General features: G+C 38.2%; 1 protein-coding gene across 2 annotated transcripts in view; it reads right to left on the bottom strand.

Annotated features, from left to right (window-relative positions):
- Positions 1-1,221: 1,221 nt before the first annotated feature.
- LOC133620085 (uncharacterized) overlaps positions 1,222-14,417 on the bottom strand; it is a 36,620-nt gene continuing 23,424 nt past the window's right edge. The window contains exons 2-14 of one of the 2 annotated variants that reach the window (XM_061981299.1): positions 12,687-14,168; positions 12,511-12,624; positions 12,250-12,348; positions 12,066-12,175; positions 11,941-11,999; positions 11,726-11,859; positions 11,509-11,643; positions 9,525-9,567; positions 9,400-9,437; positions 9,237-9,324; positions 7,999-8,194; positions 2,442-2,474; positions 1,222-2,295 (exon numbers count right to left, since the gene is read on the bottom strand). In XM_061981299.1, the coding sequence (XP_061837283.1) occupies positions 2,167-2,295; positions 2,442-2,474; positions 7,999-8,194; positions 9,237-9,324; positions 9,400-9,437; positions 9,525-9,567; positions 11,509-11,643; positions 11,726-11,859; positions 11,941-11,999; positions 12,066-12,175; positions 12,250-12,348; positions 12,511-12,624; positions 12,687-14,168 (2,660 nt within the window). In that variant the 3' untranslated portion in view covers positions 1,222-2,166. The remainder of the gene's footprint in view (positions 2,296-2,441; positions 2,475-7,998; positions 8,195-9,236; positions 9,325-9,399; positions 9,438-9,524; positions 9,568-11,508; positions 11,644-11,725; positions 11,860-11,940; positions 12,000-12,065; positions 12,176-12,249; positions 12,349-12,510; positions 12,625-12,686; positions 14,169-14,417) is intronic. The other variant, XM_061981300.1, reaches the window with a different exon arrangement.

Here is a 14,417-nt window from a genome sequence, read left to right as displayed (position 1 = left end):
TTGAACCTCGTTAAGCATGAATAAATAGGCAGGTGTTGTGTTTAAATTATTTATTCATCTGCTGACGTGCAGGTTTTTACAAAAAACCTGCACACATTTATAAAAGTACTCTCTCAGACACACAAAGCAGGGGTGTCCAAAGTGTGTCCTGCGGCACATTCTAAAAATATGAATACAAAACAAAAAAAGTGGAATAAAAGAGAAAACAGGTGAAATGTAATGAGAAAAAGTTGCAATGCAGGCTGATTTTTCTTGAAATCTGGCATTAATCAAAACATAATACTGAATCAAAATCAATGTTACGAATTATTGAATTTTTATTCAAGATGCAAATTCCACTAACATTTTTGGGGGTGAAATAGTGCATATTTTAAGTTTGCCATAAATATCTCATTAAGTAAAAAAACATATATATATATATATATAGAGAGAGAGAGAGAGAAAACATGTATGACTTATATTTGAGTGAGTGGGGCCCTTTTGGATACACAATAACTTTAGTGGGTTTTATTTTCTTTTAAAAAATAAATTTAAAATCGAGCCAGATGAGGTGGTTCGGGCATCTGGTCAAGATGCCACCCGAACGCCTCCCTCGGGAGGTGTTTAGGGCACGTCCGACCGGTAGGAGGCCACGGGCAAGACCCAGGACACGTTGGGAAGACTATGTCTCCCGGCTGGCCTGGGAACGCCTCGGGATCCCCCGGGAGGAGCTGGACCAAGTGGCTGGGGAGAGGGAAGTCTGGGCTTCCCTGCTTAGGCTGCTGCCCCCGCGACCCGACCTCGGATAAGCGGAAGAAGATGGATGGATGGCGTTATGAATTATTGACTTAGTCAAAGCCCCAATGACTTCAAATAAACAATTCCACTTGATATTTTTTGGGGGGGGAAAGTATTGCATATTTTGTTTGCCATATTAAAAATAAACCAAACAAAATAAAAACTTATAGATTTGAAGTTGAGCTAGTGACTTAAGTGTTGAAAGTTAAAAAAATAAATAAAAGTATGACTTAAAGGCAGTGGTGGGCCGTGCGTTTCCCATCTCAGCCTTCAGTGATGTCTGACTTCAATGATTACCTCTCAAAATACCATCATTGATTTCACCATATGACCATTGCTGGAGAAATACTATATATATATATATATATATATATATATATATATATATTAGCCGTCAATAATGCATAACGTAAATTTTGATTCATTATTATTGCCTCAAAAAAAATAAAAAAAATAAAAATATATATATATATATATATACGATTGTAGCTGAGATAGGCTCCAGCGCCCCCCGCGACCCCAAAGGGAATAAGCGGTAGAAAATGGATGGATGGATGGATGGATATATATATATATGTCAATAATTCATAACATTCATTTTGATTCATTATTTTTGAGTAAAATATATGTATTTCGATATTTACATATATTTATATATATATATATATATATATATATATATATATATATGTCAATAATCCATAACATTCATTTTGATTCATTATTTTTGAGGTAGTGACGGGTTTAAAAAAAATAAAAAAGGTTTTATATATATAGCCCATTTTGTGTTTTTGCAATAAAAACAAGGTTTATAACAGAGCATAAATCATTATTTTCTTTAAAAAAATTTAATGACAGACCTGTAGTTGACCTAGAGATTTAAGCATTGAATTAAATAATTAAAAATATTTTTATATTAGACTTATTTTGAGCATTAATGACTGGGTCCCTCGGACCAAACTTGAGGGGAGCCTAAGATAAAATAAATGTATATATTGAATTGGTTTTGAAAATAAAAATATCAAAATGGCCCCCGCATGCTTTACTTTTCCGTGTGCGGCCCTCAGGTTTGGACACCCCTGCACACGGCATGAGAGACGAGTGATAGTTGGCACATCCACGAACAACACGACTCTTATCAGTCAATAAAAGCGCAACTTGACACAAACAAATCCCTTCAGAAGCATCTAGAACGAGGGACCAGCCTCCTTTTTTGTCATTCAACATGACTTGAGGCACAAAACGTCATGGGTGATTGCAGAAAAGCACAATTGAAACGTTACAAAACGATTGTTCAACACCTCATTTGGCGCCTGGTCATCATCCATCCTCTTTGATTGGAACATAATAAAAAAATACAGTTTTAGGCGTCCACAAGGGGGAGCTGCTTCAGTCTTTCTTGTTGTCTCCCGGCAGGAAGTAGGGGTTCTTGTGGCCTTCCACCAGGTACGAGTAGCGTGACGGGTTTTTACTCTTGAAGGTCTTCATGGCGTCCGTGTTGAGGTCGTATGAACCCGACTAAAAAGGTGAGCCAAAGCTGTGGTTAGTCACACACAAACACACAAACACAGACTTAAAGTGGACGAGACGAGCTAGCCACCTGGGAGAGCCCACCACCATTTTAGTTAGCAGGAGGCAGGAGTCTAAAAGCCAACAAACCTTACCTTCTTCCATCTTGCCTGCTTCAGCTGAAACCCCTAAAGCGACACATGGGGAGTCAGGAAAAAGCAGGGAGCGTGGGCGGGAAACTAGTTAGCTAGTTAGCTGGCTAGCACTACACATGATTGTATTTCAATTCAATAGCTTGCTAGCTAGTAAACCTGCTACACACATGCTTGATTCAAACTCAAGAACTCGCTAGATTGTTCTACACAATTCAAACTCAATAGCCATTTAGCTAGCAAGTACTGCACACTTGTTTGTATTCAAACTCAATAGCTAACTTGCTAGCTAGTATTAAACATGTTTGTATTCAAACTCAATAATTACCTAGGTAGCAAGTAAGAGTTTCAAAATGTTTCATTTTCAAATTAATCGTGATTCGTTTTTGTAACGATTCTTACTCGATTCACAAAACTCAAACATTGTTTTATATATATTTTTTTAATCTGACCTGTAGTTCACTGGTACCCAACATTATTAAAGTATTTATTTTGAATCCAGAATCGTTTTGAATCATGAATTGAATTGTGTGGAGAAAATCCTCAGTGCTGAACTCTGTAGAACTTGCACCTGGCTCGCTGACAACAAGCTATCCATACACTTGGGTAAAACAGAATCCATCCTATTTGGGTCCCACATCAACCTTAAGAAAGTCAATGACTTCACTATAAAAGTGGGTGACGTTGTTATCACCAGGAAAGATGAGGTCACCTACCTAGGTTCCATTCTAGAGGCTAATCTTTCCTGTGATAAAATGGCAACCAAGGTAATCAAAAAGGTCAACCAACGAACGAGATTTCTCTACAAAATCTCTGGTTAACAAAAGCACCATGAAGATTCTAGCGGGAACTCTCATTCAACCCTTTTTCGATTACACATGCACATCGTGGTACCCTAGCACCTCCAAAACCCTCAAATCTAGACTCCAAACATCCCAGAACAAGCTAGTCAGATTACTTCTAGACCTCCACCCCAGATCACACCTCACTCCCACCCAATTCTCCAAAGTGGGCTGGCTTAGAGTGGAGGACAGAGTAAAACAACTTGCACTGAGCCTGGTCTATAAAATCCGCTACACCTCCCTGATACCGAAGTACATGTCAAACTACTTCCTTAACGTAAATGACCGCAACACCAGGGGGAGCTCCACTAACCATGTTAAACCCAGATTCCGATCTAACAAAGGTCTTAACTCATTCTCTTTCTATGCCACATCAATGTGGAATGCACTCCCAACAGGTGTAAAAGAAAGTGCATCTCTATCCTCCTTCAAAACTGCACTAAAAGAACACCTCCAGGCAACTTCAACCCTAAACTAACACCCTCCCTTCCACATCCTACCTCCCCGGATTGTAAATAATCAAATGTAGATACTTATTCTTTATTATATGCTTTCCGATCTCTCTCTATGTCCACTACTTGCTGTACATATCCTACCAAGTCAGTCCTACACTGTTCCAATGTCCATTTCTCTGATGATGCAATTGTTGATGACTGAAGTGTTGATATCAACCAAACCTAACCCACCCCCCACATCCCACACCCCGGATTGTAAATAATGTAAATAATTAAATGCATATACTCTTGATGATTATCTTGTGTGATGACTGTATTATGATGATGGTATATATCTGTACCCCGACTTAAACAAGTTAAAAACTTATTCGGGTGTTACCATTTAGTGGTCATTTGTACGGAATATGTACTGTACTGTGCAATCTACTAATAAAAGTTTCAATCAATCAATCAATGGTGCCCAAAGATTCACAGCCCTACTCGCTAGTGCTACCCACATGTTTGTATTCAAACTCAATAGCTAGCTAGCTAGTACGCTGAAAGGTGTACGGCTGCAAAATTAGTCAAAACTGTTAGCTTGCGACGTTAGAAGGCTAGCTTGTTGATATTAGCATGCTAACAGTTAGCATGTGGCAAGTACCATTTTATATGACTGAGGTGTGCTAGTGCTACCCACATGTTTGTATTCAAACTCAAGAGCTAGCTAGCTAGCTAGTATTTTTACAGCTGCAAAATTTGTTAAAACCGTTAGCATGCGATGTTGGAAGGCTAGCTTGTTGATATTAGCATGCTAACAGTTAGCATGTGGCAAGTACCATTTTATATGACTGAGGTGTACGGCTGTAAAATTAGCTTAACAAGTTAGCATTCTAACATTAGAAAGCCAGTTATTTACACACAATGTTTGTATTCAAACTCAATCTTGTGGTGTATGTTGGAGTGCAATGTGGACTAAAGATGGAATATAGGAACATATGTTTGATTTTGTTCATTTTAGTGCTTTACTAGTCTTTGCTTCACATTAACTGCCTTGTTCAAACAAGTAGAGTCAGAACGTAAGGCTAAAAGCTAAATGTTTACAATTTAAAGTTGTCCCGATACAACATTTTCACTTCTGTAATAATCAGCAGGAATTATAGTACATACATACATACATGAAGTGGAATGTTAATTGGTTTTTGGTGACACCTAGTGCTCCCAATAATTAATTCAACTAAGGAATATGTTTAGTAATGCCGACACGTTTGATACTGGATACTTTCTCACACACAAACATGAATTAATATGAAACTATAATTATTTTGATACTTGTTTATATTGACAAATGTTCTGTTTTACACTTGCAATATTGTTCCATTAGTATGTATGTATAGCTTGTGTGCTATTGTGTGCTTAGCTGTTGTGTAGCTGCAGGTTCCTAGTAGCCTATAACATAGCATGTTTACCTTTTGTAAATGACTTGACTGAAATAGAAGGAATTTTGTGCTTATTGGAGGACATTTAGATGTTAAGTGGCTGTCCAGCTTTGCACAAGTAAACACTCTGCAGGACTGCTTGTATCGCACATTTGACATGCAAGCCCATATCATCTGGTAGTAGTTTTTTTTGTTTATCAGTCATTGATATCGGGGACAGGTTAACATGTCGCAGTTCTGCTAGCATCGGGCATTTTCCATGCAAGCCAATGTCATCCGATACTTGCTTTATTTGCTGATATCAGACCTATATCTGCAATAAATATCGGGCACAAGTGAACACGCTGCAGGTTTTCTTCTATTGAACATTTTACATGCAAGCCGATATCATCCGATACTTGTCTTTTTGCTGAAATCGGACCAATATCAGTAAACATGCCTTAGGTCTGCTTGTATCGGACATTTTACATGCAAGCCGATATCATCCGATACTTGTTTTTTGCTGATATTGGACTGAAATCTGATATCAATATGGGGCACAAGTAAACACGCTGCAAGGTCTGCTTGTATCTGACATTTTACATGCAAGCCGATATCATCCGGCACTTTTTTGTGTGTGCTGAAATTGGACCGATATCAGGCGCAAGTACACACACTGTTGGTCTGCTTGTATCGGACATTTTACATGCAAGCCGATATCATCCAATACTTGTTTTTTTGCAAATCGTACTGATATCTGATATCAATGTCAAGCACAAGTAAGCACGCCTTAGGTCTGCTTTTATCGGACATTTTACAAGCAAACTGATATCATTCGATACTTGTTTTTTTGCTGATATCGGACCTATATCCGCTGTCCTTATCAGGCATACAGTAAGTAAACACGCTGCAAGTTTTCTTCTATCGAACATTTTACATTTCTGGAACGCTTGCAATACTGTATTTTAAATATTTTTTGTTGCATTCAACATTATTACTTTGAACATATATTTTCAATCTTAATAAAAATCCTAGAAAATTATATTTTAATATTGTAAACATTTTTTTGGAATAATTTTACATGTTACATTTTTCATATAAAAATTTTAAACAAAATCATATTTAATTTCTAATACAGTAGAATTTCTGAAACACTTAATATTGTATTATAAATTATTTGTTGTATTAAAATTAATTGAATTATCTTATCGGACACTTTACATGCAAGCCGATATCATCCAATACCTGTTTTTTTGATGAAATCGGACTGATATCAGGCGCAAGTAAACACGTTGGTCTGCTTGTATAGGACATTTTACATGCAAGGCGATATTATCCAATACCAAATGTTTTGCCAATATCAGACCGATATCAGTAGTGTGTACAAGTAAACACGCTGCAGATCTGTTTGTATCGGACATTTTACATGTAAGCTTATATCATCCGATACTTGTTTTTTTGCTGAAATCGGACTGATATCAGGTGCAAGTAAACACGATGTAGGTCATTTTACATGCGAGCCGATATCATCCGATACTTTTTTCAGTAAATCAGACTGATATCCGATATCAATATCAGGCACAAGTAAACACGCTGCAGGTCTGCTTGTATAGGACATTTTACATGCAAGGCGATATCATCCAATACCAAATGTTTTGCCAATATCAGACCGATATCAGCAGCGTGTACAAGTAAACACGCTGCAGATCTGTTTGTATCGGACATTTTACATGCAAGCTTATATCATCCGATACTTGTGTTTTTGCTGAAATCGGACTGATATCAGGTGCAAGTAAACACGATGTAGGTCTGCTTGCATTGGACATTTTACATGCAAGCCGAAATCATCCGATACTTTTTTCAGTAAATCAGACGGATATCCGATAAAAATCAGGCACAAGTAAACACGCTGCAGGTCTGCTTGTATAGGACATTTTACATGCAAGGCGATATCATCCAATACCAAATATTTTGCTGATATCAGACCGATATCAGTATTGTGCACAAGTAAACACGCTGCAGATCTGTTTGTATCGGACATTTTATATGCAAGTTGATATCATCCGATACTTGTTTTTTTGCTGAAATCGGACTGATATCAGGTGCAAGTAAACACAATGTAGGTCTGCTTGCATTGGACATTTTACATGCAACCCGATATCATCCGATACTTTTTTCAGTAAATCAGACTGATATCCGATATCAATATCGGGCAGAAGTTAACACGCTGCAGATCTGTTTGTATCGGACATTTTACATGCAAGCTTATATCATACGATACTTGTGATTTTCGCTGATATCGGACTGATATGGGTTTCAATATCGGATAGGGGCACCCCTATTTTAAATACACTTGTCTACAATGAATAAATGAAATATTTTAATATTTGTTGAGAAATATGTTTCACTAGTTGGATAAACAAACGGATGCGCTAACTCGCATTTTGCCAGTTTGGAGTTCAGACTCTAAAACCTGGATTGTGCTCATAGTGGTTTGCACCTCCTCCCCCTGCAAACTTTTGCGTGTGGGACATTATTTCCTGTATGTGCGCGACTTGTTTAGAAGGGCATACAGCCCTCTTCCACAAACGCCTTCTCTGATTTCCTATCAACATTTGCAACAAAAGGGAGTGTGGTGACATATTTCGTTCCAGCTGCAATAACACTGCTTCTTTCTGTGATTACCCTTGTTCGCTTGCGTTAAAGAAATCTAACGAGCTGGAGTTGTGATTTCTCGCAAGATGCCACATCTATACAACATAATGTCATTAATATTCCACTCAAGCCTTGATAATCAAATAATTCATATCGACCATCTCTAAAGAGGACGTATGGATTGGTTAATTGATGTTCCAAGAGTGGCGCTCACCACGCCGTTGGTATGATTCTTTCCGTCCACCAAGACACGAGTGCTGCCTCCCTCGGTCATCTCCATGGACGCCGTGTCCCACGTGCTTGTGGCGGTGGCGCGGGGGATGGGCGTGATGTCAGAGGGCCACGGCTTGGCCAGCTCGCCTGTCGGGTACGGACTACTACTGCTGCCAGGGTCGCCTTGGCACCTCCGCCTGGTGGACGCACGGAGATAGTACAGCTTTACATTTTTTTTACTGTACATACTTTTAATACAGAATTGTTGCTTTCATACTGCATATTAAATTGTTCATTGGTTTGTTGTTGTAATCAAGACATTTAAAATATAAAAAAACATTTTAATATATGATAACTTATGTAAACAATAGATAAAAAGGATTAAATAGCATTTCAATACTCTAAAACCTCAATTTAAAATATAATTTAAAGAAATCATTATTTATGCAAGTTGTGATACTGTGAAATTTCTGGATCATTTGCGATACTATATTTAAAATATTTTTTGTTGCATTAAACATTATTACTTTGAACATATATTTCCAATCTTAATAAAAATCCTGGAAAATATTTTAATATTGTAAAAAAAAAAATTAATATATATTACACGTTACATTTTTCATATAACATTTTTTCAACACAATCATATTTAATCTCTAATACAGTAGAGTTTCTGGGACAATTGCGATACTGTATTATAAATGTGTTATTAAATTGATTAAATTACATTAGAGATATATTTTCAATCTAAATACAAATATTTGAAAAATTAAATTTTAATACTGAATTTAAATAAAAGAATTACGCTTAACATTTTTTTTTTGAAAATTTAAAACAAAATCATATTTAATTTCAAATTCTGTAAAGTATCTGGAACACTAGCAATACTGTATTTTGAATATTTTGTTATTGTACATTGTATTACATTAAAAATATATTTATCTATAATAAATCAAAAAGAATGATCGAAAATAATTATTATATTAAAAAAATATATATTATTAAATGTTAAATTTTTATCATTATCCCGCATAATATATAATTTGTAATACTGTAGTTTTACGGCGTTGTTCTCAAGCTTTTCAATTAAGATTTTATGTATTTACAATGCGTGACACTCAACTAGATACACTAAAAAGTACATTCATTTGAAAAAGTTAAAGATATTCCAAATGAAAACACTTAATGAGCATAAATTCGATCTTTTGTACGCTGTGACTTAAGTTTCAATGTGCTCACCAGCAGCAATATGCGAGCAAAGCTGAGATCAGGATGAGTAAAATCCCTCCCAGGACGCAGGAGACCACCACCACAGCCAGGAGAGATGCTGAAAAAACAGTTTTTGACTCTTGAAGCTCACAACTTTTAGATTGAGAAAGAGTCAAAACATAAAGTAACTCACAGTCCCTACAGTTAAGGCCTCCGTAGCCAAACGCACATCTGAAAGACAAAATAGTGTCAGTGAATGTCCACAGGAGGGCGCTAGTGGTTGCACAATCCATGCAAACTTAAAAATGTGCCACTCACGTCTTACAGATATTGTCCACCCCATGTTGTCCACTTGGACATGCTGCAGAGACAATAGTAGGAACAATACCAACAAAGTGAACACAGTAGTATGAATAATACCAACAAAGTGTACACAGTAGTATGAATAATACCAACAAAGTGTACACAATAGTATGAATAATACCAATAGAGTGTATACTTGCTCCTCAAAGACGATGATTTGCACACACGGTGTGAAGTCTTTTCTATGGCAGCTTTTAGAGAATCAGGAATGTTTATGCTGCGCCCACTTGTCTCCGTGGCAACCATAATAAACGTAGATTCAGCGCTAAAGAGCTCTCTATTGCTCGCTCCCCGTGTACTCTGGCTGTCACGCTACAGTGTTTCATTGCGCATCGTGTACAGACCTTAGTTATCTTATAATTTAGAGGCTTCAAAGTCTCGTCACACAGATTAAACAACCCTCGTGAATCTGTATGTCATCAGAGTGGAGTTTAAAAAAAAGTTTATTCTTTCCTTTACTCATAAAAAGCAGCATGAAATAACACTTCAATTACTATTATTCAGGTTGGTTTATTATTCCTCATTAGTTTTCAACAGCTACCTATTAATCTGCCCTTTGACCCTGACAAACTTAATTATCTCACATTCAACTTTATTTCACAATTCACAATTCACCCTAAAGATTAAATATTACATTTTAAAATGTTAAACATGTATTTTCTATTCATATTATATCCATACTAAATTTGTATTACCTAAAATTTATCAATATTTTTTAAAGTTTTTTTATAAAGTTTTTTAATGTACTTTTATAACATTTTGTTTTTAATTTACTTTAATTATACAGTACTTATACTATTCTCAACCACAGTAACATTCCATATTTATAAACTTTTAAAGTATATTTTTATTTTTTATAGTTAGTTTTTCCATGTTTTTTATTTTACAATTTGTAATTGTATTTACATATTTACTAATGTTTTTATTAACCCCAGAAAACATTCAATATTCAAGTGGTATTTAAAAAAACGATATATTTTTAAGATTTAATTTTCTCAAATGTATTTTTCTTCATTCAAATTTAAAAAATGTACTTAACTTTTAATTATGTATACTATTTTTTAGTATAATAGTCGCATTTTAAATTTTTTTTTATATGGTACGGTATTTTTTTATTTTACAATTTTTTAAATGTACTTTATTCACACTATTTTTTAACTAACCACACATATTTAAGTGACATTGTTTAAGATATATATATATATATATATATATGTGTGTGTATATATTTTTTTTTTTTTATGTAGATATATATATATATTTGTATGTAGATTTTCATATAAATTATCTATTCTACAGCCTTTAAAATGAAAATGAGTTTTTTTTCTTTTCCTATATTTATTTATTGTATTTGTGTGGATGTGAGTGTGAAAGTTGTCTGTCTATCTGTGTTGGCCCTGCGATGAGGTGGCGACTTGTCCAGGGTGTACCCCGCCTTCCGCCCGATTGTAGCTGAGATAGGCTCCAGCGCCCCCCGCGACCCCAAAGGGAATAAGCGGTAGAAAATGGATGGATATTTGTGTTCACTACAAGGGATATTTAACTTTCAAGAGCCAGCACTCAACATTTTCAACTTATGTAACTTCTACATTATTATTAGATACACTATATATTAGTATACAATGTATTACTTGTTACTGCCAAACAGTGCTTCAAAGATATTATATTTTATTATAGGTCTTAATAAATGTAATAAAAAGGGTTTCAACGGGAAAAAATATATTTTGTTAAACATGCTGCATTTCTTTCCTCGCTTTAAAATTACAATGCGAAAATCATTTTCTGCATTTTCTGTAAAAAATTTTAGTGAATGATGCACCTTATTGACAACAATTACACAGGAAGTAGATATCTATGAAAGATGAGGATTCAAATTGTGATTATTGGGTGAGTTTTTATAATAAAGTCAATTATGATTGTTGCAAGACAAACAGTTTACCTTTGCAGCTGGTGTTGGAGTAGACTGTTGAGACATAGCCTTGTTTACAGGAGCAAATTACCAATCCGTTGGCGCTGGTGCACACAGCGGTGACGGTGTCACAAGGAAATGGCGCCTGACCACACAAGTCTGTGCCTAAAGTGGGTCAATAGAAACAGGACGTGAGCGAAAAGCCAAGATAAGCTATAGTTGCTGCTTTTAGTGCAAGCTAGCTTACTGCTAAATGTAGCGTTTATCAGTAGGCCTTGAGAGCTGCTGGCGATGACCTCTTTAATGGTCTGCTCCACTGACTCTTGAGAGGCGGCCATGTTGGCAAATATGTTGTTTACCGTTGCAATCACACTTCCTGGTCTGCAGGGAACACAATCAGAATTGTGACATGCTTTCACGACACAAGGTGAGGTATTTTGGGGGCGTGCAGGGCAAACTTACGCAAGCTGCACCACATCTGAGCGGATGTACGCCGGTTGATCGGAGAAGGCGCCAGCGAGCTGCAAATGAAAATGTTAAGTAAAAACACCAAAACTGCTGCTATCTTTTGTGACGAGGAAGCTAACCGCTGTGGCGATGTTCCCCGCCGTGTTCTGGAAGGCTTTGGAGGACCTGTTCAACATATCGCTGTTGAAGTCCAAGGAGCTCAGGTGGAGCTGTCCAGCAAACACTTGACCTGAGCGTGACGACGAAGAAGACAGTTAAGACAAAAAGCTCACTGGCTTAATGACGGACGTTTTTGATGTTTACCACGTGTGCAGCGGCCGTCCACCAGGAAGCTTCCGGAGAGACACTGGCAGGTGCCGTTGAGGCAGACGCTTTCAAGAGGACACGGCTCAGCGGGACAAACTAGGGAAAAAGATGATGATGCATTCAAGTCATCAGGAAGCTCTTTTTTGAGAAGGAAATACATCAAAGCAGCTTTAAAACGTCAAGAAAATGTGCATGCTAACTAACAGGTGACTAAATAGTTTCTGGAAAAGTCCTCAAATTAAGCCAAAAGGTACAAACCCAAAACTGGACCCTGTGTGGGCAGTGGCGAGGTTCCAATGATAGTTGTGTTGGGTGAGGTCGAGGTCATGTGACTTGAGGCTTCATAGCTGGTGGTTCCCGTTTGACTAGTCACTGGGTCATTCAAGAACATGTCAGTCCAAAGACAACACAAACTTAACTTTAAAAAGTCGTACCTTCTGTCATTGAAGGGGGTCCAGATGAGACTGTGGTCAATTGTGTTGCTGCGCTGACACTAACGGAAATCTCCGGAGGAATTGTCGGGGTAAGGATAGTTGTTAGCGTAGTTGCATTGAAGATCTCGGTGGTTGTTGTGTAGTTGTCGGCTGGAGTGGCGGTTGTCATCCAGGTTGTTGCCGTGTCCTCCTCATTGACGGTCGTCATGGAGTCAGTGTTGTTTGTCCATGCGGCGGTTGTAGCGGAATTGTTCATCTCTGCTGCGGTCGTTGAGGTCGTGTCGTTGACTGTCAGGGCAGGTGTTGTAGGGCTGAAACTTGTGTTGTCTGCGGTCGTTTCAATTGACGTTATCGAGACTGTCATGTTCGTCGGACCTGTTGTCGTTAACGTTGTGACGCCAGCTGTCGTCATTGAGCTCATGTCATTGATGGTTGGTCCCGTTGTCGGGATTAAGGTGGCGTCGTCGTTCGTTGTCATGGAGGTTGTGTCATCAGTGGTTGCACTGTCGTTGACTGTCAGGGCAGGTGTTGTTGGGCTGAAGCTTGTGCCGTTGGCGGTCTGATCGATTGTCGTCATAGAGATTGTCATGTCCGTTGGACCCGTTGTCGTTACCATTGTGACACCAGTTGTTGTCATTGAGCTAATGGGACTGATGGTTGGTCCCGTTGGGATTAGTGTTGCGCTGTCGTTCGTTGTCATGGAGGTTATGTCGTCAGTGGTTGCACTGTCATTGACTGTCAGGGCAGGTGTTGTTGGCCTGAAGCTTGTGTCGTTGGTGGTCTGATCGATTGTCGTCATAGAGATTGTCACGTCCGTTGGACCCGTTAACATTGTGACACCAGTTGTCCTCATTGAGCTAATGTCACTGATGGTTGGTCCCGGTGTTGGGATTAGTGTTGCGCTGTCGTTCGTTGTCATGGAGGTTTTGTCATCAGTGGTTGCACTGTCATTGACTGTCAGGGCAGGTGTTGGGCTGAAGCTTGTGTCGTTGGCAGTGGTCGGGTCGATTGTCGTCAATGTCGCATCCGTTGGCCCCATTGTTGTTAACGTTGTGACACCAGTTGTCATTGAGCTCATGTCATTAATGGTTGGTCCCGTTGTTGGGATTAAGGTTGTTTTGTCGTTCATTGTCATTGATATTGTGCTGTCGTCAGTCGGAGAGGTTGTGAAGTGTTGGTCTGTAGTTGCGGGGGGATAGCCGCTGCCATCTGTCGGGTCGGGAGGGCGCGTGGTCGTGCCAGTCTCCCTCGTGTTGCCATCTTGGGTTGTTGACATCAAGACAGGGCTGCTTGGCTCAGAGATGGTGGTCTCTCTGTCAGCGTAAGATGCCGTAGCATCACTCACGGCTGTCATTGGTGTATAACTTGGTGACGGTGAGAGCGTTGTGTTGCTGCTAAATTGACCGAGGCTTGAGAAACTGTCATCAGCGGATCCTCCCTCAGTTGTTGCAGTGAAGTTGTCGGGATCTATTCCTACAGTTCCTACAGTCAAAGCAAAGATGGGGAATTAGCTCATCATCGGAACATTCTGTCATTTGTTTGTTGTAAGTGTTTGATAAGACGACTGACAGACAAACGTAATTACTCAAGAACGATGTACAACTGTGTTGTTTTTGGACCAGCAAAGTTGAGATATTTGTACATAAACATTGTAAGATACATTACAAAGCTTGTCTCGGTCATACGAAGAACATTTGCTTTCCGTTGCCACTTCTGTATTCTGACGCTCAC

Source organism: Nerophis lumbriciformis, linkage group LG24 (genome assembly GCF_033978685.3).
Source record: "Nerophis lumbriciformis linkage group LG24, RoL_Nlum_v2.1, whole genome shotgun sequence".
NCBI classification, from domain to species: domain Eukaryota; kingdom Metazoa; phylum Chordata; class Actinopteri; order Syngnathiformes; family Syngnathidae; genus Nerophis; species Nerophis lumbriciformis.
This window is presented reverse-complemented; position numbering and strand designations above follow the sequence as displayed.